This window comes from Syngnathoides biaculeatus, chromosome 1 (assembly GCF_019802595.1).
Source record: "Syngnathoides biaculeatus isolate LvHL_M chromosome 1, ASM1980259v1, whole genome shotgun sequence".
Classification (NCBI taxonomy): domain Eukaryota; kingdom Metazoa; phylum Chordata; class Actinopteri; order Syngnathiformes; family Syngnathidae; genus Syngnathoides; species Syngnathoides biaculeatus.
The window spans coordinates 14,723,747-14,748,878 of NC_084640.1; the positions used below are offsets into that span (position 1 = coordinate 14,723,747).

The 25,132-nt window shown below is 49.2% G+C and overlaps 3 protein-coding genes across 4 annotated transcripts; 2 read left to right on the forward strand and 1 right to left on the reverse strand.

Annotated features, from left to right (window-relative positions):
* The first annotated feature begins 2,176 nt into the window (after nt 1–2,176).
* hey1 (hes-related family bHLH transcription factor with YRPW motif 1) lies at nt 2,177–5,214 on the forward strand. Its single transcript, XM_061820840.1, has 5 exons — nt 2,177–2,362; nt 2,522–2,582; nt 2,687–2,770; nt 2,888–2,969; nt 3,601–5,214. Exons 1-5 carry the CDS (start codon nt 2,277–2,279, stop codon nt 4,203–4,205), a joined length of 918 nt encoding a protein of 305 aa, XP_061676824.1. The 5' UTR covers nt 2,177–2,276; the 3' UTR covers nt 4,206–5,214.
* Nucleotides 5,215–6,645: 1,431 nt separating this feature from the next.
* On the reverse strand, nt 6,646–14,983 carry stmn2b (stathmin 2b). 2 transcript variants are annotated; one of them, XM_061820865.1, is made up of 6 exons: nt 14,485–14,983; nt 13,753–13,845; nt 8,752–8,847; nt 8,481–8,653; nt 8,218–8,409; nt 6,646–7,547 (listed from the first exon to the last, which is right to left on the reverse strand). In XM_061820865.1, the coding sequence occupies exons 2-6, from the start codon at nt 13,769–13,771 to the stop codon at nt 7,488–7,490; spliced, it is 540 nt and encodes a 179-aa protein (XP_061676849.1). In that variant the 5' UTR covers nt 13,772–13,845; nt 14,485–14,983; the 3' UTR covers nt 6,646–7,487. The 2 variants fall into 2 exon arrangements, with proteins under 2 accessions (XP_061676849.1, XP_061676857.1); XM_061820873.1 differs by lacking the exon at nt 14,485–14,983 and having other exon boundaries at nt 13,753–13,883.
* Nucleotides 14,984–15,089: 106 nt separating this feature from the next.
* Nucleotides 15,090–24,738, forward strand: si:dkeyp-120h9.1 (Y+L amino acid transporter 2-like). The gene is made up of 12 exons (XM_061820852.1): nt 15,090–15,201; nt 18,111–18,308; nt 18,630–18,805; nt 18,891–19,033; nt 20,959–21,084; nt 22,009–22,153; nt 22,241–22,364; nt 22,716–22,819; nt 23,214–23,310; nt 23,476–23,625; nt 23,698–23,881; nt 23,996–24,738. Exons 2-12 carry the CDS (start codon nt 18,171–18,173, stop codon nt 24,088–24,090), a joined length of 1,482 nt encoding a protein of 493 aa, XP_061676836.1. The 5' UTR covers nt 15,090–15,201; nt 18,111–18,170; the 3' UTR covers nt 24,091–24,738.
* The last annotated feature ends 394 nt before the right edge of the window (nt 24,739–25,132 follow it).

A 25,132-nucleotide genomic window follows, 5' to 3' on the forward strand; every position in this document is an offset into this window, starting at 1 on the left:
TAAAAGCCCTCCATGTGTCACCGCCGGCCTTGGAACGTACGAGCCGAGAGACGGCGAGATTAGATCCAGACGCCCGAGCGTCACCGAAACCGCCATTGTTTGGAGTGCAATTTGGCTTGGTGGCCTGATTTGCAGACAGAGGGTGGGGGGTTGGGGTGGGGGATTTCGGGGGGGGGGGGGGGGGGGGTCCGTCACCTTCAAAGGGCGGCCCGACTAATCACAACATGTGATGAGACGGCCAGAACAAAGAGTGGAGGGGCAGAAAATAACAGCGTGGGAACTCTGGCTGAACTTGAAATACAACAAATGAGCTCAACACAACTTCAGTGCCCCCCGCCCCCTGCCAAACTGACCCCCCCCACACACGACCCAACACACACGCATGTGGACGCACACCTGTGTTTATTGTCACAAAGGATTCAAGTTGCACAACGTGGCGCGAGTGTGAGATTTTGAAGGGGTGGGTTCACATTTTTGACGCCGTTGAGCAAGTGTTTTGACCCCCCCCCCCATGGATGGTTTTTAAAAATTCAGCCACTGAAAGTCTTCGCAAGGACCCATTTTCGAAAAATGAAACGTGAAATTTGTGAGTCGAACCGCAAAAAAAAACCCCTCACAAAGCCCCGTTGAGAAAGACACAGGAAGTGTGCCATTTTTTTTTGGGGGGGGGGGGCGCCACCATTTTGGGGTGACCTCGGCCATTTTCCGGGCTCCCGTTTGAAAATTCAGCCCCTGAGGTCAATTTCATTTGGCGACCTGAAACCTGGTCGACAAGTCTCGGGAGGCCATTTTGAAGAAGAGAAGGGGACGGAGGCCATTTTGTTTCGAAGGGACCGTTTCAGGGCCATCTTGGGCATTTTCAGGGGCGGGGGGGGGGGTCCTATCATAATTGCTTGAAGATGATCCAGCCCCCACCCACCACAACTTTCGCTCACTTGCACGAAAAAGACTCGTATTTCCTTCCCAGATAAATCTTGCCCCCACCTCGAGTGCGTGTACGTCATAAAGCGGTTGCTTCCATTATTGCGTAACCCGCACACCCCTTCCTCCCCGGACCCCCAATAAGGTAACGCGAGACCCTTCTTGTATACAAACACTCCAAAGGCGCTGTCAAACAACATGGCGTCATTGCGTTACATTGAGGAGGAGGAGGCGAGGGGACCTTTGGGTGGGGGGGTTGGGGGAGGTCTCCTCCGGCTGGCTGGGGCGGGATGCGTGCATGTGCGTGTATTGGGTTACGCGTTCACACGGCTGTTCTCGCAGACCGCCCGTCGCCCCGCCGACCAATTGCCCCATTCAGGGCAGACGGCCGCCGGCCTCCGATTGGTTATCCGCGTCGGCCGGGGGGAACTTTCCCACGGCCGAACGCGTGCTGACAGTCCGCCAACCACCGCCGCCGCCGGGACACGCACGCACTCAGCAGGGGGTGGAGGGGGGGGGTGTGGGGGCAGTCATGGACCGAAAGTCGAACCCTCCTCAAAAGATCGTCTATGTGGATCAACAGGGTTCACTCCTCGGCCACCTTCTTTTTTCAAAAACCGTCCGAGACACTTCATTCGGTCCACCTTGGTCCCGTGACAATCCCCACTCGCCGCCCACTCTACCATCGTCTGTTCTGCGGATCCCCGCCGAGTCAACCCGTTCTCTCACCCGCATTTTGTCCCCCTTAACCCATCGAATTACTACTCACTGGGCGACACGGTGGATCAACTGGAAAAGCGTTGCCCTCACAGTTCTGAGGTCCCAAGTTCGATCCCGGACCCGCCTGTGTGAAGTTTGCAGTATCTCCCGATACCTGTGTGGGTTTTCTCCCGGTGGCCTCCCACCCCCCAAAAACACGCAACATTAATCGGACACCCGAATTTGCCCCTAGGTGTGATCAAAGAGTGCAGCTGTTTGTCTCCGTGACCGGTTCAGGGTGTACCCCGCCTCCTGCCCGTCGACAGCCGGGATGGGTTCCGGCACTCCCCGCGACCCTTGTGAGCATAAGCGGCTATGAAAATGCACGGACGGGTACTACTCACTGATTCGCCGTCCTCGTTACATCACATCAGAGTGAGACCTCTTCGCTATCCGTGCTCAGACTTCCCGTCAATCAAACCACGAGGCCGTCCCCTGATTGGTCGCCCGCGGGGAGAGACCCCCCCCCCCCCCACGCCTTCAAATGACACCGTGGGAACGCCGAGCGGGCCACTCGCTCGCGCACAAGTTCGACGGTTCGTGCCGGCGCAGGATTACGGTCTCCCTCTCCCCCCGCGACGACGTCCGTGGACGCGATGAAGAGGAGCCACGACTTCAGCTCGTCCGACAGCGATCTGGACGAAGCCGTCGAGGTGGAGAAGCAGAGCGGCGACGAGGGCGGGTGCGTTCGCCAACGAAGCTTTTAGAAATCCTTCATTTTTTTTTTTTATGACTCACGGGGCGTTCAGATATTGAATTGTAAGATGGTGGGGGGGGGGAGCAACTTCATAACATCTGTATTATTATTATTTTTTTGTGTGTGTGTGTGATGATTATTCAGGAATGCTCGCTCGCCTCCGAGCGCTTCCACTCAGGTGCAGGCGAGGAAGAGGCGGCGAGGCGTGAGTCCAATTAATCGTTTTTAAACTCTAATAATCATTTTTTTTTAAAAGTTTCCAATTCCCTCACATTACACGCCCCCCCCCCCCATTCTCTCGTTTTTTAGATCATTGAGAAACGACGTCGCGACAGGATCAACAACAGCCTGAGTGAACTCCGCAGGCTGGTGCCGAGCGCCCTTGAGAAGCAGGTGCGCGTGCCCGTGACCCCCCCACCCCCCCACCTCTCCACTTTTAAATCAAGTCCATCAATCGGCAAAACGGATTTTTATTGATTGTGTCTTCCCCCCCTGACGTGGGCACTTCAGGGCTCGGCCAAGTTGGAGAAAGCTGAGATTCTGCAGATGACGGTGGACCACCTGAAGATGCTCCACGCCGCGGGGGGCAAAGGTAAACTTTAAACCTGAAACGGGTCCGGTAGGGTTGGCGAGGTTTTTGGGTGGACTGTCCCGGTAGACTGCGGATTTTAACCGAAGTGGCGCCCTTAAGGCTGTAAATTTTGGGTTGCAATGCGTTTGAATGTGGATTTTAAGTCTAGTGACCCCCCCCACCCTCCCCCGACCCGTCCCTGCACTCTCAAATCCTCCCCTCTACCCACCGAAACGGGTCCGGAAGCCTCGCCGAGTGGCGGTACCATTTTTCAAATTTGTCTTGAATGTGGAGATTAAGGGTTGGCCTCACAGTCCTGAGGACCCGGGTTCAATCCCGGACCCGCCCGTGTGGAGTTTGCCTGTTCTCCCCGTGCCCGTGTGGGTTTTCTCCGGGCACTCCGGTTTCCTCCCACATTCCAAAAACATGCAACATGAATTGGACACTCTAAATTGCCCATAGGTGTGATTCTGAGTGCAGCTGTTTGTCTCTATGTGCCCTGCGATCGGTTAGCGACCAGTTCAGGGCCTACCCCGCCTCCTGCCCGTTGACAGGCCGGGATAGGCTCCAGCCCTGCCGCGACCCCTGTGAGGATAAGCGGCTAAGGAAATGGACTGATGCGGAGATTAATTGAAGCTCCTCTCGCCTTCAGGTTTTTTCGACGCCCACGCCCTGGCCATGGACTACCGCGGCCTCGGGTTCCGGGAGTGCTTGGCCGAAACGGCTCGGTACCTCAGCGTCATCGAAGGTCTGGACAACGCCGACCCCCTGAGGATCCGGCTGGTGTCGCACCTGAACAACTTCGCCAGCCAGCGCGAGGCCAACCCGGGGCTCGGTCACCTGGCGGCGTGGAGTTCCGCCTTCGCCTCGCCGGCCCCCCGCCTGCCCCACCCGCTCCTCGTGGCCGGGTTGACCCGCGGCGGCTGCAGCAGCCCCCCGTCGTCGGCCTCTCCCGTTTCGCCGTCGCCGTCCGCCGAGACTCACCCCCAAGGGAGGCGAGGCGGAAGCGCCACCCCCCACGCCGAACAGTTGCCCCCCAGCGTGCGCGGTCCCCCCGTCCCCGCGGGTGCCGTCCTGCGCCCCGCTCTGGTCCCTTCGTCTACAAATAAGCACCTCCTCTCGGCGTTCCCGTTCCCCTTCGGGGGCTTCCCGCTCATCTCCCCCGTCGCGGCTGCCGCCCTCACCTCCCCGGCCCAGAAGGTGCCCACGGTGGGCAAACCGTACAGACCCTGGGGGATGGAGATTGGCGCTTTTTGACTGCCGCGGAAGGACTTTCCCTGAGCTGGACTCTTTAAGACTTGCCTCTGTATTGTTTATCTCTTTTTCCGCACTGGCCGGCACCCAACCCCCCCCCCCCCCCGGTCCCCCTTTAGCCACCGCCCGTCACCTTCACAATTTTTTTCTCTACCTACGACTTGTTCCTTCTTCCACCTTTAACTGACCCCCCAAAAAAGACTCACAATGAGCTGGACTCTTCAAGACTTTCTCCATTAAGGGCCTTCCATCTGGTTCTGGTGTTGTCTAGAAGGGGCGCATGAGGAGAGGTGCGCTCCAAGAGTGATCTACGTACTGCATAGATTGATCTCCTTGCCTGCCTGCCCCCACTTTTCTTCTTCTTCTTCTTCTTCTAAAGAAGTGTCTCCATCACTCGCGGGCCAATCAGGAATGACTTTTCCAGATGGTCAAGCGGTCGTCCGTCAAGTTCCCAAGCGGGAATCTTGCCGTAAACCACCCCCCCCACCCCCGGTCCCTTTGTTTTGCCTCGAAACCACCCCAATGTTGGTGGGGTCAGGGTACCCCCCCCCCCCGCTTCTTTAGACACCAGTTTATGGGCTCGAATAAGCCAAACGAGGTTTTGTTTGACGGGAGACACAAGTAGCAAACATGGGGTGCGCACCCCCCCCCCCCGCCCCCGCCCCCGTCTTCCTACAGTCAATTCAGATCTGTTTGTTGTCCTCCTTCCTGTTTGGACTCTAACTTCACCCACTCCATATTGCGACTTTGTATATTTCACAGCAATGTTTTCACCGCGCACCCCCTCCCCCAACCCGGCCCCCGCCCTTGTCACACCGTGCACCCCCCGTTCAACATCCCGACAGCGGTGGTGCACCCCTTCCTCCTCACCTTTTTAAAAATGTCACCACACCAGATCAGCACCACTTTTCCGGGGGTGCGCGCACCACCGTTTTAAAGTTGTTGTTGCTGTTGTTCCCATGACAACCACGTGAAATAATAAAAGCTCTGATTAACGACCTGCAGCCTCATCTACATTTTTCGCACTGCGCACCTTCTTTAGCGTCCCAATCCAGGGTAACCGTACCCCCCTCCCCATTCCATACACCCTTAACAACAACAACAAAAAACGTTACATTTTTAATCGCGCGCACCTTGTAGAAGTCACAACACACTTTAAAAGTCACGCACCCATTTTAAGATTTGATATAATTTGAACATCCTTTGCACTACCCCCCCCCAAAAAAAAAATAAAATTATACACTACTCTGGCATTCAGTATCATGTAAAAACTTCGTTAAATTCCACCTCGGCGTCTGTGCGGAACACTTGTCAAATGACGACGTTTCCGTTCTATTTACCGGTTTGCATGTTGCACCCCCTTCTTCCTCGTGCACCCCCCTCCCAACCCGGAAAAAAAAAACCTATCAAAACAATGTCACTTTTCGCCCATATGAGCGTCCTGTTCAGTCGTGCGGAACATCGAATTAAACCCGTACATCAAAGTCCGCTTCCTCGTGCAACCCCCCCCCCCCCCCCCGCCTGGCGCACCATCGTTGTCACCGCTAGGCTATCTCGTGATGGTTTTCATAAACGCCCGCCGATATGAATCAATCCGTGTGCGGAGCGTGTACTTGTTTGTGTGTGCGCTGTTGTTGTTGTTGTTGTTGTTGTTGTTATGTTTGGCACGCAGGAAACCATTAACAAGGAGGGGATATCCTGCATAACAGCGGCAGTCCAGTCCACCCGCCCCCCGACCCCCTCTTGCGCACCCCCTTTGTGCACCACGTGACGACGACAGGAGGACCGGCCACTTGATTAGGTACACTTATTAACACAATCATCACAGTTTTGTTTACATTAATCAGCTGCTTGGTATGAAATTTTACTCTGTTGTCTTGATAATGTTTGTACAATATTTTGTACTATCATTTTCTTTTGCTCTCGATATGTTTAGATGTGTTTGTGCTGTTTTGAAGGTGTTGAAAGACATTAAAAATGAAGTGCTTGAAGGCTATTTAAAAAATTATGGCTTGCGTGTTTAAATGGGGTGTTTCGATAACACGGATTTCACTTATTGCGGAGGTGTTATGGTTAGAGGGGGATTTATTGTATTTATTTTTTTTCTCGTCTAAACAATTGGCTCTCAAACTACTTTTTGAAAAATAGACATTCAAACGTGTACCCCTGGTCAAGTGAGGAATATTAATAATATTCATTTTGTTTTTATTTCCCACACGTTGTTACTCTCCCCCTCGTTTTTGAGCGTTATCTTGAAAACTTGACATTTGTCACCACCGTGTGGCTAAATGTGATACTGCAACAAATGAGTTTAGAAACTATGCATTGGGAAAAATGCCAATCGTGTAATATTTGTGTAATCTTAATGATATAATGCGCAATAAGTAATTAACATTGCATGCACCGAAACATACCAAATGCAAATAAAGTGTAACAAAAAATGTTTTTTCATTGAACCCCAAATCTTTATTAACCACAGCTTTCTTGACAAAGATGTACAGTAATGCAGAAAGAGAGCAAGAAAGGGTCTCACACACACGCACACACACACGCACAAACGAATAGAAAGAGTCACATGACACGGTACCGACCAATGGGGTTCAACCTCTGGCGTGGCTCCTCCCAGCTAAAAGCGAGTTACGAAGAAGGTTGCGGGGAGGGCGAAAATGGGGGGGGGGGGGGTCCGCGGGATTCCGGGTTCTGTTTTCTGCAGCGTTGCTAAATGCTAACTAGCTGTGTGCTATGCTAAACGCGTGAACGGGGGAAGAGGTCGGGATGCTATGCTATGTTAGCTTAGCATTAAATGCTAACGAGAAAAGAGGGGTGGGAGAAGAGGGGGTGGGGTGGGGGTCCTTGCAAACTCACCACAAAAAACACCTAAGCCACAAAACGACGACAAAAATAAAGATATTGAAAAATGTCGCAACCGCAATCAATACTTTTTGTACTGTATATAAGAAAAAAAAGAAGTATTTACACCACCGCTTTCTGTCACTTTCTGGCAACTGGATTCTTTGTGTGTGTGTGTGTGTGTGTGTGTGTGGAGGGGGGGTGTGTGGCTGATTTATGTTTTCGTTATTATGAAAGACCCCCGCCAAACCCTCCCACGTGTGCGGGATGTTATATGGAAACGCGGGAGGAATGGTGGGGGGGTTCAGATGGGGGTGTTTTCGGGCGGTTGGCCACTAGGACGCACGAGAGGAGGGCGGATGTTTGTGGGAGGGGGAGGGGGGCATATTAGGACCCTGTGGGAGAGAAATTCAGGGGAGGTGGTGGGGGGGCTCCTCACGCTGTCACCTCTTCTCTCAACTCCTTGTTCCTGCGCACCTCCTGAGCGTGCCTCTCCTGCAAAAGAAAAAAAAAAAAACCACGCAAGTCAGCGCACATTAGTCCCGACCCGACGTGATTTGGTTTCCCGTCCTCGCTTTCCCGTGTCAAAGTGAATTTTACCCGTACCGAGGTCAAACCGCGGCCGCAAAATATTTGCCGAGCGGCCCCGCTGCCGACTGTTGTCACGCAGAGTACCGTAATTTTTTTTTTTTCCACACGCTTTCAACCCTGAAATTTATGCGGTGATGCGGCTAATTTGTGCATTTTTTTTTTTTAACGGCCGCAAGGGGGCACTCAAGCGGAAAAGCTAACTGAGACTGGTGGAATGTATGTGCCGAGGAAGTGTCTTTTACCGGCCCGGCCCTTTTAGCGGTACTCTAGCGTGTGACTGCTGTGATTTTCACTGGTATGTTTTTCTTTTAACCGTCCCTGTTAGTGCGGCGGCGCTAGCGTTAGACTCTCTGTGTACCATCTTTGTAAATATCTCGTGCCTCAATGCGGGTTTCAATGCGTGCACTTGCGGCTTTTACGTAACGTTGACATCGCTCATGCGCAACTTTGATATGAAAATCTCATCTTTGAGATCCAGATGCACAATTTTGGCATTGTTTTTGTCACGTGAAGGCGTTGACGTCCGCGAGAGTCGACCGCAGTGCGCGCGGGCAGATCGGGAGGCGTCGCTCACCCTCTCCTGCAGGCGCTCCATGAGGGCGCCGAGGTAGGCCTGCCGGTTCTCCTGGATCTGCTCCATCTTCAGGTGCAGCTTCTCCTCGGCCATGCGGCTGAAGTTGCTGTTCTCCTCCATGGCCTTGAGCAGGACGTCGCGCTCGTGCTCGCGCTTCTCCGCCAGGGCCCGCAGCACCTGCGCCTCCTGGGACTGCCGCAGATGGCAAAACGCTCAGAACGGGGGGGGGGCGGCGACAGAGACTGACGCTGGTTTTTGCTTACTTTCCTGCGGTCCTCGGCGGCCTCCAGCTTCTTCTGGATGTCGTCCAGGGAGATGTCCCTCTTGGGGGGCGAGGTGACGCAGTGGGCCGCGTCCGTCACGGGCGACGTCGGCTTCAAGAGCACCTCGAAGGCCTGGCCCGAGGCGCGCTTGTTGATGGGCTTGATGTCCAGCTCTGGGCGAACGACACAAGACGGACGGCGGTCTTGATGATGCGTACGGCAGACAAAATCTTCTCCCCTTTCGCCGGGCGATTGATGCCCAAGCGCTCACCTTCAAAGTCGCCCAGGTTGTTCTTGCGCCCGTCGGGGTACAAACAGGAGCAGATGAGCGAGAAGACGGAGATCTCCTTCATCTTCTCCTTGTAAGCTGCCGAAATAAAAGCAAAACAAAACAAAAACGCGGCGGTCGGAATCCCGTGAGCACACTTTGATGTTGTTCATCGCACATCAAAACAAAACCAAACGCTTGCGTGGCCATTTTTTTTTTTTTTTTTTTAATTCTGTCGTTCTGATGCTGCCGCCGTCTTCCGCCGGGGGGCCTCTTTGATTTCACCACATGATTTATTCATGGGACAACGCCCCTCTTTTTCTTTACTCATGTCGCCTCTCGGCTGTTCTGTAAATAGCAATCGTGTAAATTGGTTTATGCATAATCGCGGAGCAGGTTTTTTTTTTTTTTTAAATTCATTTTGCTACCTTTGTTGTCTTCAAAGAGGCCTTATTTGATGAGCTGAGACGCTTCATTGGGCACACGCGAGAGCTCCGCCGCCCTGCCAAAACCGGCTCAGACGTGTCGGCTGGATTGTTTGAGAATATTTGCGGCGTGTCTGATTTACGCCAAATCCCAGACACGTGTTTGTCATGTGAGGGCGCATGATAACACAAATCAAAACAACACTAACTCGAGTTAGAGCGACGTAGTCATAAAATGACCTTCTGGGGAGATTTGGAGCTTTTCCAAGGAGTCGTACCCGAACAGGCTCGATGAAAGAAACGTTTGCCCTTGTATATGATGAGAATTTGTGGGCAAAAGGTTTCCAGAAACAGTTCGGGTTTGAATTGTTTTGGCAGTTGCACGGCGGGGCGGATGAAAGGCACTCGCAGGGCCCTGCTGTACCCAAAAATACGGAAAATAGTCAACCTGATACCTGAAAAGGCCCCTCCCAAAAAATCTTTAATGACCGGATGTTTGAAATCATCAAACCTATGTATGCGGGCAAGAGTGAGGCTACAGGGAGAGGAGATGGCGAGGGTGGAGGACTTCAAATACTCGGGGTCAACAATCCGGAGCAATGGTGAGTGTGGTAAGGAAGTGAAGAAACTGGTCCAAGCGGGGTGGAACAGTTGGCGGAAGGTGTCTGGTGTTCTATGTGACAGAAGAGTCTCCGCTAGGATGAAGGGCAAAGTCTATAAAACAGTGGCGTGGCCGGCCATGATGTACGGATTAGAGACGGTGGCACTGAAGAGAAAACTGGAAGCAAAAATGAAGATGTTGAAGTTCTCGGTCGGAGTGAGCAGGTTGGATGTTTTGAAGACAAGGTTAGAGAGAGCAGACTTGGATGGTTTGGACATGTCCAGAGTCGAGAGAGTGATTATGTTGGTAGAACGGTGCTGAGGATGGAGCTGTCAAGGAAGAGAGAACGAGAGGAAGACCAAAGAAAAGGTTGGTGGATGTGGTGAGGGAGGACAAGAGGACAGTGGGTGTTAGAGAGGAGACAGGCTTAGATGGAAAAAGATGACACGCTGTGGCGACCCTTAATCGGGACAAGCCGAAAGGAAAAGAAGAAGAAGAGTGCGGATGGAGCTCGGTGGGAACAAATTCGCTATGAAACGCAAAACCCTCATAACTCTGCTCCACGAGCTCCAATCCTGAGCTGATTTGCATCGTGTGAAGCGTTCCCCGCCCTGAGGAACGCCGCACATCACCTTCCAGCATTTGTATTCGTCGCGACACCTTCGCCGGGCCGAGACGTCGCAAGCAAGGAAGTAAACTTCCGCGGGCTTCCTCCTCTCCGGAAGCGATCGGAGCTGTCGGCTCACGATGCCCCATTTGCATTCGGCGCTCGACACTTGAAGCCGTCAGTCGGATCCACGAGCACTTATCTCGAATTAGCCGCAACGCCGAGCGCTCGGACCCGCAGCGCTGATGCGCGCGTTGCCTAATGACGCCCGCAAAAGTGCGAAGAAATCGCTAATTACCGGCGGAAAGCGATGGCTCAAGTAGGAGACCTCGCGGGTTTTGATGGGGCGGGCGGCGTCGCACTGGGAGCTTTTTAATCCCTCTGAAGAGAACAAAAGCGACTACAAAGAAATATTATGTCGAGATTTGAATGAATGAAGGCCAAGGGTGATGCAGAAACGCTAACACGAGCGATAGCGTCGCCGCGGTTTGCGTAGCGGCTGCCAAAAAACCCATTCAAGGTCGGCACAAACGCAAAACTCTGACTGGCTCGTGAATATTTTCTTCTTCTTCTGTTTTGCTAACATCGACTTAATGTCTACTCAACATCCAAATGAAATTATTCAGGTCAGCATTTTGGGGATGTCAGAATGATTGGTCGCTACCTGTCCTGGACTGGAATGTTAGTGGCTGGTCGATGTTTACTGTTTCAATCAATCGCCCAATCAATATCTTCCAAGCAGGAAGTGGCGATGGCTCCATCTGCCGGTTGATGGATGGATTCCGGCCCCCTCCTCGTCCCCCCATCTGAGACCTTCAAGTCTGCTCTGCTCCACCGTGGAATTAGCTAATGAACTAGCTAACGCAATGCAAACAAGGCGGCGCTGAGGCCAGTGATGGACCGTGGATGGGTCACCTCAGTGGGCACCTTTTGCTTTTTTTCCACTTTTGTCGAGATCAGAACTCGCGGGGACAAATTATGAAATATTCACGTTTCACGGCAACTCATCAAACGCACTCTTTGGAAGCTCCTGATCGTGTACACGCGCTTGCATTTTGGTTGCCTTCCGTTTAGTTTCCTTGTGAAACTCGTCTCAGATACTCCTGCAGTACAAAATCGCAAAATACTTAAAAATGGCGCCTTGGAACTAAGGTAGGGACAAAAAAAATGTCGGCCAGGCTGTTTGAGAAACGTTCAGTCGTGTGAACCAGATTTCATTTCGTTAAGTAGCGCCTTGCTAGCTTAGCCATTTCCTTGTTGCACCAGGGCCGGTTTAATTAGTATTTTACGTGAAAGTCACAAGCATCGATCGCTAAAGTAGCCGGAAGTGGCGGGCCACGACTTTCAGGATACGAGCACGCTCGATACAGGAAATGAAATGTTAACCCCTTAAATGTTGCTAAAGTGTGAAGCCCTGGCATACATTTCCTTCTTCATTGCACGTCATTTCTTAATCCTGATATTTTCGGATTCATAACTCGGGTCACGATTGGTTTCATTCGACTATTCTAACGACTATCCAAGATGAAATGATATTTGATATCAATTTTATTTCGAATGCTAAGGTTTCATCGCATGTGGCCTGACCGACCTCGACGAAGATGACCTTTGACCCGCTGAAGCGTTCATTTTGCGGCCTTCCGGGATTCTCATTCGAGCAGTCCCGCTAATGTATTGATTTCGTCACGATGAACGCGCGCGCGTGATTTATCGTCGATCGGATGCCGCGCGGCGGAGTGACCGGCGGTAACCGAAGTCGCCGTCAGCGTCTTTTCCGGGCCAGGGCTGCCTTCTAAAGAGCGACAATCATCCAGGGGCGTGTACGGCATCGATTAGTGCGCCTCGTTGACGAATGTGCGGCTGCGACAAAAAGGACCAGAAGGGAAATGGGGGTTGGGGGGGGGGGGTAGGAGCTGGACCTGGACCTGCACGGCCGCACCTAATTGGACACTGGGCACGAAAAAGCAGCTCTTCGGGGGGAGATTGGCACCGATTTCTAGCCTCCAATCTGATCCAACCGAGGCGGTTCAGCGGCAAGCTGCCGTCTGCTCTCAGAAGAGGTTTCAGACTTTCTGGTCCAAAATCCGCACGAAAAGGTGGTGCGCCGTTTATGAGTGATTTGGGCGCACCGCTTTCTGGTCTGCAATCTGTTTGGTCGTTCCAGAGGGTACGCGGCGTACTCTAGTCCATCAAAATGTCATCTGGACTCTGTCAAGATTTATTCGGGAGGGCGGCGCACCACTTCCTGTTCCACGGTCTGTTTGGATATCAAAGGGCGTGCGTGTTTAATAGGATCGTAAACGCACCAGTTTCTTGTCTACAGGACCGTGAGAAACTACGGGTGACGAAGGGGGTGCGCGGATTTTTTAGGGAACGTCGGCGCACCGATTTACAGCTGGAATGGCGCCCCGCCGTTTCCCTTTCTCGGCCTTCCACGCTCAGCTGAGACGTGGGGGAGAACGGAGGGCGGCGGCGGAAAATAAATATATAAACGGTCAGGGACGCCGGCGCCCTTCTTCGCTGTCTGCCTGTGTGCAAACCCCCCAACCCCCCGCCCGCCCCACCTCCTCGCATCCATCAAGCGCGTTTTCAAGCAGAACGCTAACAGGGCCGGTCCAGGCGCTAAAAATGATCACAGGGTTGCTAATGCTAAACGGACGAGGCCTTAAACGCTCACCATCGCATTCAGCTGGGCACATTTCCGATGGATCTGATAGCATTTCGGCCAGTTGGCCGCAAAAATACGTCCCCCGGGCCGCGGACCCCTGCACAATGGAAATCGCTGCCGGCGAAATCAAAGCGAGATGAAAGGGGAAAATTGGATATTAGAATGGCGGGGCGAAGCCGCTGCGCTCGAGGGAGGAGGACAAGGAGCGGCGGGGAGCGGCGGTTGCGGGGGTGGGGCAGGGGGGTACGCAGCCGACGTTGGGTGGGGTCGCTGGCTCTGCATTATGCTACGCCGCCGTGACTCAGGCAAATACGGGGCAGGTGGCGCTGGTGCAACGCCCAAACAAGGGCCCCTCCAAAAATAAATATGGAAGCAGAATAGACAAAAATCGGTAACCTCGCTCAGTTTGTTTGAGGAAGGTGGAAAATATGGGCCTCGTAGGGATTCTGACGTCGAGTCGGGACGAGACAAAACGATAAATCATGCAAACGATAAATGGCGAGGGAACGCATCAATGTACAAATTTGGGTTACGGATGCGCAGTCGGTGCAGAGCCGCTCCCCACCCGAGCTCTCCTCAGCATCCTTTTGTGCAGTGGGTGTCGCCGCATCCTCTCCCGGCATCCTCACGCGTTGCCACGCGGAACGCGCATCGTCGCAGGGCTCGTCAACGATAGCGGTAATAAATCTTGCGAAAGCCTCACCAATTGCGGTCTTGGCCATGTTCTGCGGCGCTGGGCGGACGAGGATGCTGCCGGTCGTTCTCAGGGAGGAGCGGGACTGCTGCTGCTAAGGCACTGAGTCAGCAGAGAGAAAGAGGGGTGAGGGGGGGGGGGGGGCTGCCGGTGCGCCTGCTGTGCAGTTATGAGCGGCAGGAAGCGGGTGGTGGCGGGGGGGGGGGGTGTGCCGCCCGAGCCTTCACAATAAAAGCCAGCGTTCGCTTCATGTTGTCTCAATCAAGGCGGGCGTAGAGATTGTGTACGCACTTATGTTAGTGCAATTTTTAATCCATACATATATGTATATATATTTTTTTGTGTCTCTTCTTTTTATTTCATAGCGTTTTGATTGGTTGCACCGCTTCCGGTTTGTGTATGTCCACGTTCAATCTTCTCGTCCAATCAGATTTCAGGAGGTATGTGTTGCTATGTCGATCTAATCTGCCCAAGGCTCATTATTCACATTTTAAGCGCGTCTTAAAAAAAAAACAAAACATTTCTGGGCGGTCTTGTGTCAGCAAAGCTTCTAAAACTGAATATTTTATGACACCGTTTTGATTGATTTCAAATTCCCAAATTCTGGGGGAAAAAAAGTTCTAAACCGGACTTGTTTGGGAACCATACTGTATCTCTCCCGCATTTTAAGGGGCCATAAATATTTAAAATGAACAGTTGTGAATAAAAGTTACTTGGTTGCAAATCTTTAGACGTCATCACCTCTGCTTGGCGTCTACTGCGACTGTCTTCAGTTTTTACTTTTTGTCACTTCAGTTTCGTCTTCCGCAAGTGAAATGCATGCTCAATCGGATTTAGGTCAGGGGATGGACTTGGCTTTCGCAGCGTGCTTGCGGGGTCATTTTCCATCTGCGCTGTGAAGCGCCGCCTGATGAGTTTTGGAGCTTTTTGGCCTCCCGTCCTTCTTTACTTTTAAGAGCCTAAATTGAACAAGAGTGTGGGTGATGCAAAAGTCCAAATTATGGCCACAACATGTGCTGCTGTGAATTTTGCACAATTGTGAATATTAAGCAATTTATTTAACATCTGCGTTGAGGGACTGTATTAATTTTAGGCAGAGGAGACTTGGATTATATTACTTGAGCGACAGACGCACTCCTGGCGGATTATGTGTCTGGCTGTAGACTACTGTCACGTGGTTCATGTTACAGAAAAAAACCCGTCAGGGTTCATGTCGGCCGAGTGGGTTCGTCTCTAAAAAAAAAAAAAAAAACCAAAACTTCTCAGGGTTCGGCAAGGGAGTCAAGTTTAAACGTGAGAATTGGGGAGGAGGAGCTAGCCGGCTAAACTGCTAGCTAACACGTCACGTGTGGACCTCCTCAAGAAGAAGAAGAAGAGGAGGAGGAGGAGGAAGAAGAAGAAGAAGAGAAGAAACCGCGAAGCTCTGCTCACGTTTGTCTACCCGGCGGACTCACGCCGGTATGTTGCTTTTTTCCCCCCTCTTAATCCATTTTTCTCATTAATTCCCTCACTCTCTCACACGCGCATCTTTTTTTAGTCTTGCTCGAGTACCGTGGACTAGCCCCCCTCCACCCAAAAAAGTCCCCCGCTGAGGCATCGCCGCGAGCGTTCCACGCGTTAGCATCCTTTCGCACGAGCATATGGCGGCGTCACTTCATGCTAAATCTTGTCAGCATGTCGCTCGTGCTACTTGTTGGATTATTAAGAACGTCGCGGAGCAAATGATTTTTAACAGTGAGAAACCGTCGTTTTTTTTTTTCCAGGGTGCGACGCCCAGAAATATTTTAAGTAAATCTTCTTCCCTGACGTCATACCCACCAGCTAGCATTGCGGGACTGATCGAATTGGAACATTATCTGCCTAAACAAATTGAACATTTTTTTTACCTGACAGATAAATATTACTTCTAACAATACAGTGATACTCTGATTCATACGGAAGCATATTACTGTCACAAAAATCCTGTTTTTCTGGCTTTTTCCCATGTTTTTCGGTCATATAGTTTCCCCCCTGTTTTTCTAGACAATTTTTTTCTGTTTTTCGGGCTAATTTTTTTACCATCTGTTTTTCGAGCTATTTTTTCCCCCGAGTTAACATACCATCTATGTCACTAAGAGACAAGCCTTTCTCCCAGTGTATTAATCCCATGTCAAAATCCAATTTGATCAAAGTAAATAAGATGGTCATTTTCCTGATTACGTAGTCCGCCAAGAGTCACTTCTTGTTCACAGGATCTCGCGTGAGTTCGATGTGTCTCTATAACTCAGAAAAAAAAAAGAAGCTCTGAAAACGGGGAGAAAAAATTACTCCGAAAACCAAGAAAAAGTACAAAAAATAGGGGGGAAATATTAGTCCGAAAAACAGAAAAAAAGCCTGAAAAACAGGGAAAAAAAATTAGTCTGAAAAACAGAAACAATTAGCCCGAAAAACAGGATTTTTTTTGTGTGTGCATTTGACAGCAATATGCTTCCGTAGATTTATACCAACCAACCCATGTTTAAACCCATGAAATGCAATTAACCCTTCCAGACATAAGAAGAAAATAAATACAACATTGAATTTTATCAAAAGAATAATTAAAAGTAATAATTACTATATTTGTTGCAGTACTTGTAGGGATTCACTATTTCGTGTAAAATGCTAATAGTGCTTGATCAATATTGTATTGTCATTATGTAATTACGCCCAAGTATTCATCATGTTAGCAAAAACATCAATTTTTTTAATTGCAAAGTTTTTCAATGAATAAAAAGTCTAAAACTTATTTTTTCAACTTAAGCCTTTTCAGACAGACTTGCGTCTTATGACCACTCCGTTTTAATTCGGTCTATAAAACCTCAGGAATGTGAATGTATTTATATTACTGTACACGTGAGCATCTGATCCCTCATGTGAAAGCCCCCACACTCCCCACTTCTCCATCCAAGAACACCCGCAGGGCCGCCACCTTTCCCTTGTACCCTTCGTGCTCCTCCCAGGCAAGCATACACAAAGTTAAACTTCACGCTTCGTCGACTTCTCGTCTTGTTGCCATTCCTAACATGTCAACAAAGGCCAAACGCTGCTCCGGAGCAATGTCAAAAGCTTGCTTTGCCAAAGGAAATCACTCTACTGACGTGCCGTTCACTCTATTCCTTTTGCAAGTAACTTTCTTTCGGCTTGTCCCGCTGGGGGTCGCCACAGCGTGACATCTCAGGTGAACGCTCATATTTGTTTGGCACAGTTTTTACCCCTGACGCAAGCCCTCTCTGGGAGTTTTGCATACAGACCGTAGTTACACAAATGTTCGTACGACTGTTAAAAGCGACGCATGATGGCTAAAAAGACTTTGGAAAGTTATCGGGGCTCAAGAAATGTCCTTTGATCGATTATGTTGATTATACCAACGAAAGAGGTGGAAATTATTTTGTTTTTTTGTTAGAGAGAGAGAGAGAGAGAGAGAGAGAGAGAGAGAGAGAGATATTCGATCGGGACGAGGCTCCATTTTTAACTCAACTCACGAAACAGCTAGCGCTGCGGTAACTCGTTTTTGCAAACTTATGATAATGAAACAGAAATTGCAGATTTTGGAGACATGCATTGCATTCACGCACGGGTATTATGTAGGCCCCTGGCTCGAAGGAATACTTCTCCTTCACAGAACTTAGGTATTGCTAAGTAAGTATGACATTCTAAAAGGTATCCAATACTTACCAAGTACAAAATGCTCCGGGCAAACTCAGATGTATGGCTGCTAGATCGGCAGCCACAGTTGACGCCGTTCGGTTTATAACTGCAAATTTTTCTCGCACTGGTTCTCGATCACAACTGGCAGTCGAAAGAAACACGCTTTACAACGCCCGCTTTCGTTTGAGCAACCGATAACATGGCAGTGCGCCGCCGTTCATACGCCTTTATGAAATGATTCCTGCTTGGCTACGGTTTGTTTACTCGAATTCACCCGACCAAAATGGCGACCGCGTTCTAAACCGGGAGGTGTACGGCGTCAGTGGATTGCCTTGAATCTGCGTTTTTAATCACATTTGTTATTTGCAGGTCTCTTTCAAAAGTAAACGTTTACTTTTTGCCCCCTTTTTTTTTTCCCCCTCCTATCCAAATTTGCACCACATCTACGCAACAGGTGAGTGACACCAAATGGAGGGAAAATTTCTGTTTTAATCATTCCGTGTGAGGCAAAGATGGCAGCCAAGTTTGAGTCTTTCCCGTTTCAACCCCACAACTTCAACCTCATCCCGCTGTCGACGCGGAACTTCCAGTCAACTGCAGCTACAGTACTGATTAAATCAGAAACATAATCCTCTCTCTCGCTCTTTCTCTGTCTGTCTCACTTTCTGTAAACCCCGCCCACTATCCGACTCCCCCTCCAGCGTTTCTGGCAGCGGCTTCACGCTCTGCTCGTCGGAGGCAGCAGTCGGCAGCCCGTCAGCATGGTCGCGAAGGAGGCGGACGCGGGGTCCCAAGGCGGCGGCGGCGGCATCCGCCTGAAGCAGGAGATCTCCCTGCTGCACGGCGTCTGCCTCATCGTGGGGAACATGATCGGCTCCGGGATTTTCGTGTCGCCCAAGGTAAAGGAATGCCGGCACCTGATGATTGCATCATGCTGTCGTTTGTTGATTTAAAGATTTGATTCCAACACGTATTATATTATATTTAAACATTAACTTCTCCGTTCAAACAAAAGCAGTATCAGGAGCCCAAAAAACAACGGTGACATTTTGAATGAACAAATCAGATAACCCATTCTACTCACTATCGTAGAGAATGGACAGCACGGTAGCGTAAATCTAGTAGATAAAAAGAAAGCCTGCCGATTAAAGGCCGCTGGTGTGTTCGCACCCGCCGGCGCTCGCTCACCCTCCCACTCTTGAACTCGTCGCCCGACTCAGGGCGTGCTGCTGCACACCGGCTCCTTCGGGCTGTCGCTGGTCATCTGGGCGGTGGGGGGGATTTTCTCCGTCTTCGGCGCCCTGTGCTACGCCGAGCTGGGCACCACCATCCGTAAATCCGGAGCGTCCTACGCGTACATCCTGGAGGCGTTCGGGAGCTTCTTGGCGTTCATCCGGTACGCAGCGCACGACCCGTCCGACCGGCCCCGCCGGCGCATTCCTGTCGCTGAGGGCGTCTGGTTTGTTCTTCTTCTTCCGCAGGCTGTGGACTTCGCTGTTGATCGTGGATCCGGCCTGCGAGGCGGTGATCGCCTTGACCTTCTCCACCTACCTGGTGCAGCCTTTCTTCACCACCTGCCCCGCCCCCTATTACGCCGTCCGCCTCATCGCCGCCGCCATCATATGTGAGTTTTGCAAATGATGCTTGAATAACTACATCAATATCAGAGCATTCTCTAATTTCTATCAAAGTTGTAAAATAATGATCAATTCCTCAAGTTTGACCATTTAAAATGTTACGTGTGTGTAACAAAACTGACTCAAGTTTGACAGTGTTTTAAGTTTTTAAATTCCAATGCATAAAGAATTTCTGCACAATTTCTTTTTTCTACAAAGTTCTCATGAAAAAATTATACATGGAAGTTTCTTAAAAATGTTTTTTTTTTTTTTTTTTAACTAAGAACTCAATCGATGATGAGAGGGAGGGAAAAAGGAGTATGAAAATGAACATTTCCATGCTAGCTGCTAGCCGTTAGCTACAAGCTATTTGTGTTGGCGTCTGCTGCTGGTTTGAATTAATTCCAATTTATATCGGTGTGGCGGCGTGGTGGATCAGTTCTGAGGACCCGGGTTCAATCCCGGCCCCGCCTGTGTGGAGTTTGCATGATCTCCCCGTGCCTGCGTGGTTTTTCTTCAGGTGGGCGCTCCGATTTCCTCCCACATCCCAAAAACATGTAATATTAATTGCGCACACTAAATTGTCCCGAGGTGTGATTGTGAGTGCGGCTGTTTGTCTCAATGTGCCCTGCGATTGGCTGGCGACCAGTTCAGGGTGTGCCCCGCTTCCTGCCCGTTGACATCTGGGATAAGCTCCAGCACTCCCTGCGACCCTCTTGAGGATCAGCGGCAAAGAAAATGGATGGATGGATGGATACATCGATGTATTTGCATTTGTGTGTATCTGTGTTTGTGGCAAGATCCATTTCCTCTTGCGAGGTTGTCATCATCACGCCGCCGCGGTTTGGAACGAGTCTACGACGTTGGTGTCACGTGACCAGCAGGGTTTTCCTCCTTTCATTCAGCACGAGCGGTGGCGCACTCCGCAGACGTCTGCTGCAGTGCGTTAAGTCCCCAGCGGTGTTTGCACACAGCTGATAACGCCCCGACCGCGGGCGAGACAGCCGTTGGTAAAAACCAACGTTGGTGTTGCGAAATGATGCGGGGTCAACCCCGCCGGCTCTTTGCGCCCATAAAATTTAACGTCGCGGTTTTGCTTGTCTTGCGTCGATCCCGTTGTGTAATCACCCCCGCGAGGCTTTCGCACTTTGTAACCTCATCAAATATGTTTGCTTGATTTCATGGGGGAACACGCTCATGCCATCGCCTGTAATATTTCAAAAATTAGCCCACCTGAAGAAAACTTGTGTGCTTGAACTTGAGAACGTGAACACACTTTTAAGAGACATTATTATTTTTCCACAAATTGAAAGCCGGCTTTATTAACGATATGTCTGTTTGAGGGCAAACTCGTGCGGGATGAAGGATTGTCCTGAGTTGTCGCATGCAAGTGAAATTTGACACTCTTCAAAACTGTGATGTTTTCCTTTTAAGTTTTTTTTTTTTTTTTTAAAATTAAATACTAACACTTTCCTTTTACAAGATCACTAAGTTTTTAGTCCTAATTTGAACATTTTTTTTTTAGCTGGAATAAGTGGAATGTATTCAATCAAGAGTTATACTACAAAATGTTACAAAAATGTATCATGGAAAAAAAACAATCTTTTTCATAACATTTTTCTTAAACTTTTTCTTGGAACATATAAATGTTAAATAAATTCATTCAAATGATTATAGAATTATCAAGGAATTTAATTTTCATCTGAATTTCTGTAGTTGCAGACAGGATTTGTCACTTGGGGCTTTTTTTTTAACATTCCAACAACTTCTACAAAATTTGCAAAAAAGAAAAACAAACAACTTCAAAGAGAATTGAAGTAAGCTCGTTATGCATTGTTTACATCCAACAACGCTGCAGCTCTGCTATACGCCCCCCCCCCCCCCATTTCGATTGCACTCCCTCGAATGACGCGTGACTCTCTCTCTCTCTCAGGCTTGCTGACGTGCATCAACTGTTTGAAGGTGAAGTGGGGGGCCATCCTTCAGGTCATCTCCACCGTGGCCAAGGTGCTGGCGCTCATCATCATCATCATCACCGGCCTCGTCAAGCTGGGCCAAGGTACGAGTCGCTAAACGACGTTCTCGGCCGGCGCGCCGCTGTCAACGCAATCATGCCAGTAAAAGCAATTACGCCGTCTTGTTGTAAACCGGTAAAATGCAAAAACGAAAAGTAAAACCGGTAACTGTGCGGCTGTAAAAGTGTAGAATTGCTTAGGGATGCCACAAGATGGCGGCAAAGCACTAAATGAAGGGCCTAAACTCACTTCAACATAGTTCCATAGCACCAGATACCTCAAGGAGGTGCTTTTTTTATTGGACACGCGAAGGGCTTCACATAAAAGCGGCAAACCACAAACAATAGGGCCCTAAAATACACACACATACACCTGCGAGAAGGACCGTAATTTCCGGCCTATAAGCCGTGACTTTTTTCACACGCTTTCAACCCTGCGGTTTATGCGGTGACGCGGCTAATTTTTCTAACTGCCGCAAGGGGGCCACTCAAGCGGAAAAGGTAAAAGTGAGACCGGTGGAATATATGTGCCGAGGAAGTGAGTTTTACCGGTATTTATTTATTTATTTTTTTTTTTTTTAAACTTGCCTTGTTAGCAAACAAAGATAAGTGGAAGATGAACATTTGAGATATATTGACATTCCGGAGAGAAATGTTTACTGGAGAGGTCTTTACTAAGATTATTATTTTTTTTTTAATTGAACTTTCTAAGACTTGCTCCTGTGTCTGGGAGATTTTTGTATGAATTTTTAAACACATGTCTCTAAGATAAAAAAAAATATATTAATAAACCTTGAAACATCTAAATATGAGAAGCTGTTTAATAAACATGCCTAAAGGCATTCACAGGAAGTTGCAGTAAGTCAACATTTTGACACTAAGATTTTCGCTTTTAGCACAAATGAGTTTGTTCTAAATATCGCCCCCGGGTCGGGGGACATTGGTCTAAAAACTGTGCTCGGACAACAGGTTTCAGTCAGAACTTTGAGGACTCGTTCCAAGGCTCCAAGCTGAACCCCGGCGACATGGCCCTGGCCCTGTACTCCGCTCTCTACTCCTACTCCGGCTGGGACACGCTCAACTTTATCACGGAAGAGATTAAGAACCCAGAGAGGTAAAACAACAACAAAAAAATCTCCCGCGTGCGTCATTGTAATGTTTAGCATCTCTCGGGAAGATAAGAACTCGTCGGTTGTTGCAGGAATCTCCCGCTGAGCATCGCCATTTCCATGCCCATCGTCACCATCATCTACATCCTGACCAACGTGGCCTACTACGTGGTCTTGGACGCCGACCAGGTGCTCAACAGCGACGCCGTCGCCGTGGTGAGTAGCTTCCACGCCTATTTTGCCCTTCCCCGCAACAAATAAACACATAAAATAGCTTTGAATCAGTCGCTCAATCCAGACCGACGTTGAGACTCTTTAATTTATAATAGATGTCATTAAGATTGTGCAGGTGTACCTAATATTAGGGCCGGCGCCCTTGACTTCCTGTCAGTCTGGCGGCGAGAGCATCTGCTTTGATCGCGAGCGGGAAGTCTGTTGACGTAACGAGTTTAGCGTCCCCCCCGGTCAGCCATTAGCGGCCTGTAATTGTTTGCCCGCGGCCGACCGTTTGTCTTTGTTTTTGATTGGTTGACGTTAATAAATGGATGACGTTAACGTTCTCAACAGTCGTTCGCAGACGACGTCCTGGGCTGGGCGCGCTGGCTGATTCCGCTGTCTGTGGCCATTTCCTGCTACGGCGGCCTCAACTCCTCCATCATCGCCGTCTCCAGGTGACCTTTTGATTATTTGAAGCTCGACTCATTAAGGATCTGAAGAAAGAATACACAGAACATATACCAGAGCATTACACAGAATTTCCTGTATATTTGAAGTAATTGTGACCACAATTCATAACTACAAGACTGAGTTATCCAATAGTCAAACTTTAACAGGTAAAGTTTCATTTGGAAATGTTTTTTTTCCTTGCCCATGCAAATATGGAGTTTGCATTTCTCCCAGTCAACATGAGCAAAGAATCCAGTAACTGTTGCCAGTCTAGTTTCAGTCAAAATATGGAACGCTGGTGATGTAAATGCCTCAAAAATTTGCAGTTTCATATCTGACACATTTGCTGGTCACGCGTGTACGTTGAAAACAATCTGGCTGTATTTGTTTCCCCTTCAGGTTGTTTTTCGTGGGTTCCCGAGAAGGCCACCTCCCGAACGTCTTGTCAATGATCCACGTGGAGCGCTACACGCCCATTCCAGCGCTGCTTTTTAACGTAAACTTCAATTTTTATTTATTTGCACCAATCACGGAACGCGTACTGCCACCTACAGGGCTGCAGTGGAACAGCATGCCCCATTACACAGCGAGTTTTATGATTTTTGGTGTATTTTAATAGGCTGCTGGTGTTTTTTTTTTTTTTTTTTTTTTTGCGCATCAGGGCGCCATGTCTCTGGTGTATCTGTCCGTGCCCGACGTCTTCCGCCTGATCAACTACTTCAGCTTCAACTACTGGCTCTTCATCGGCCTGTCCATCGTCAGCCTCATCTACCTTCGCTTCAAGGCCCCCAACCTGCACCGACCCATCAAGGCAGGCGTTCCGTCGCGCCCACCCCCCCCATAATTTTTATTTTTTCATGACTAACGTTTTCTCCTTTTGCAGCTGTCCTTGTTCTTCCCCGTCGTGTACTGCCTGTGTAGCCTCTTCCTGGTGGTGGTGCCGCTCTACAGCGACACCATCAACTCGCTCGTGGGCATCGCCGTGGCGCTCTCGGGCGCGCCCGTTTACTTCCTGTGCCACCGCCTGCCGCGCAGCTCCAGGCCGGCTTTCCTCAACAAAATCATCTGTGAGACGCGCACACTCGGCCTCTTTCCGCCTCAACCTTCGAATCCAAACCCAGGGAAAGGAAAGATCGATGTGATATATATATTTTTTTAACATTTTTTTTTCCCTCTTGCAGACACGCTGTCGACTTACACCCAGAAATTGTGCTACTGCTGCGTGGCGTCTCCCGACGTAGACCTGGACAACATCGACCCCGACAAAATGAACTGACAGAAAGGCGGAAGGGACGGCAAGCCTCTGCTCGAGACAATCCCCTGTTTTTAAAATTACTTTTTGAGGAGGAAAACAAAAAGAAAGGGGTACAAGCACACACCACGCGGCTGCACGTCGGCTCTCACACCCACACGCCGCTAGCCGGCCACCATTTTAGGAAAAATAGCTGGAAAAACATCAACTTGCAACATTTGACATGTTGCGCTTCAACAATACTTGGTGGCTGTTTTTTCACAGGAGGGCCTGCTGGGTTTTTGCACCACTTGCGCCACCTAGTGGAAGCGCAAAGCCTTACATTCCCTTTCCTTTTTTTTTTCTTTTTTTGAATGTACAGTTTTTCCTTGATCACATGCTTGAATTGAATTTTAATTGAAGGCTTACGAGTAGTGTTCGAATTGTTTATCATGGAACTATCGCTGCTGGTTACTTTCTTCACATGAGGTGCAAAACTACGGAGGCGTCACGCTGGACAGAACAATGTCAAGAATCAAATTACGAGCGGAAAACAAATTGTTGGCAAGTTCCAGCAATATGGCAAAAAATGTTCAGGTTATATAAAATCTTGCCATTTTCACGTCACAGTTTCGTTCTAGCCAAAATGCGAAAGTCTTTCATTTTCTTTTTTTTTTTTTTTTTCTTATAACAGCCTCAGGCAAAAATCCCGTACAAATTTATTATTTAAAAAACCCCCTTTTTTTTTTTCTCGTAACTTTGCAACTTTGTTGTGTAATAAAAAAATACCTCTTTCTGGTACAATTACATTATCAAAAAGTACAACTTTATTCTCGTAAAATTGCTAGCAACGTTACTTTTATTGCTCCCCAAAATAACTTGGTTTTCTTACAATTACTTTTAATACTGCTATATTTTTTTAACATTACATCTTTTTGTCACATTTTTTTAGGAAAATTGAGTGAACATCGAAATTGTGTGATTTACATTTTTTCACCCCAAAAAAAAAAACATCGCTGGGGAAAAAAAAAAAATCATTCCAAAAAAATCTAATTTTCCCCTCATAACGTGGCAAGAGACATTTTTC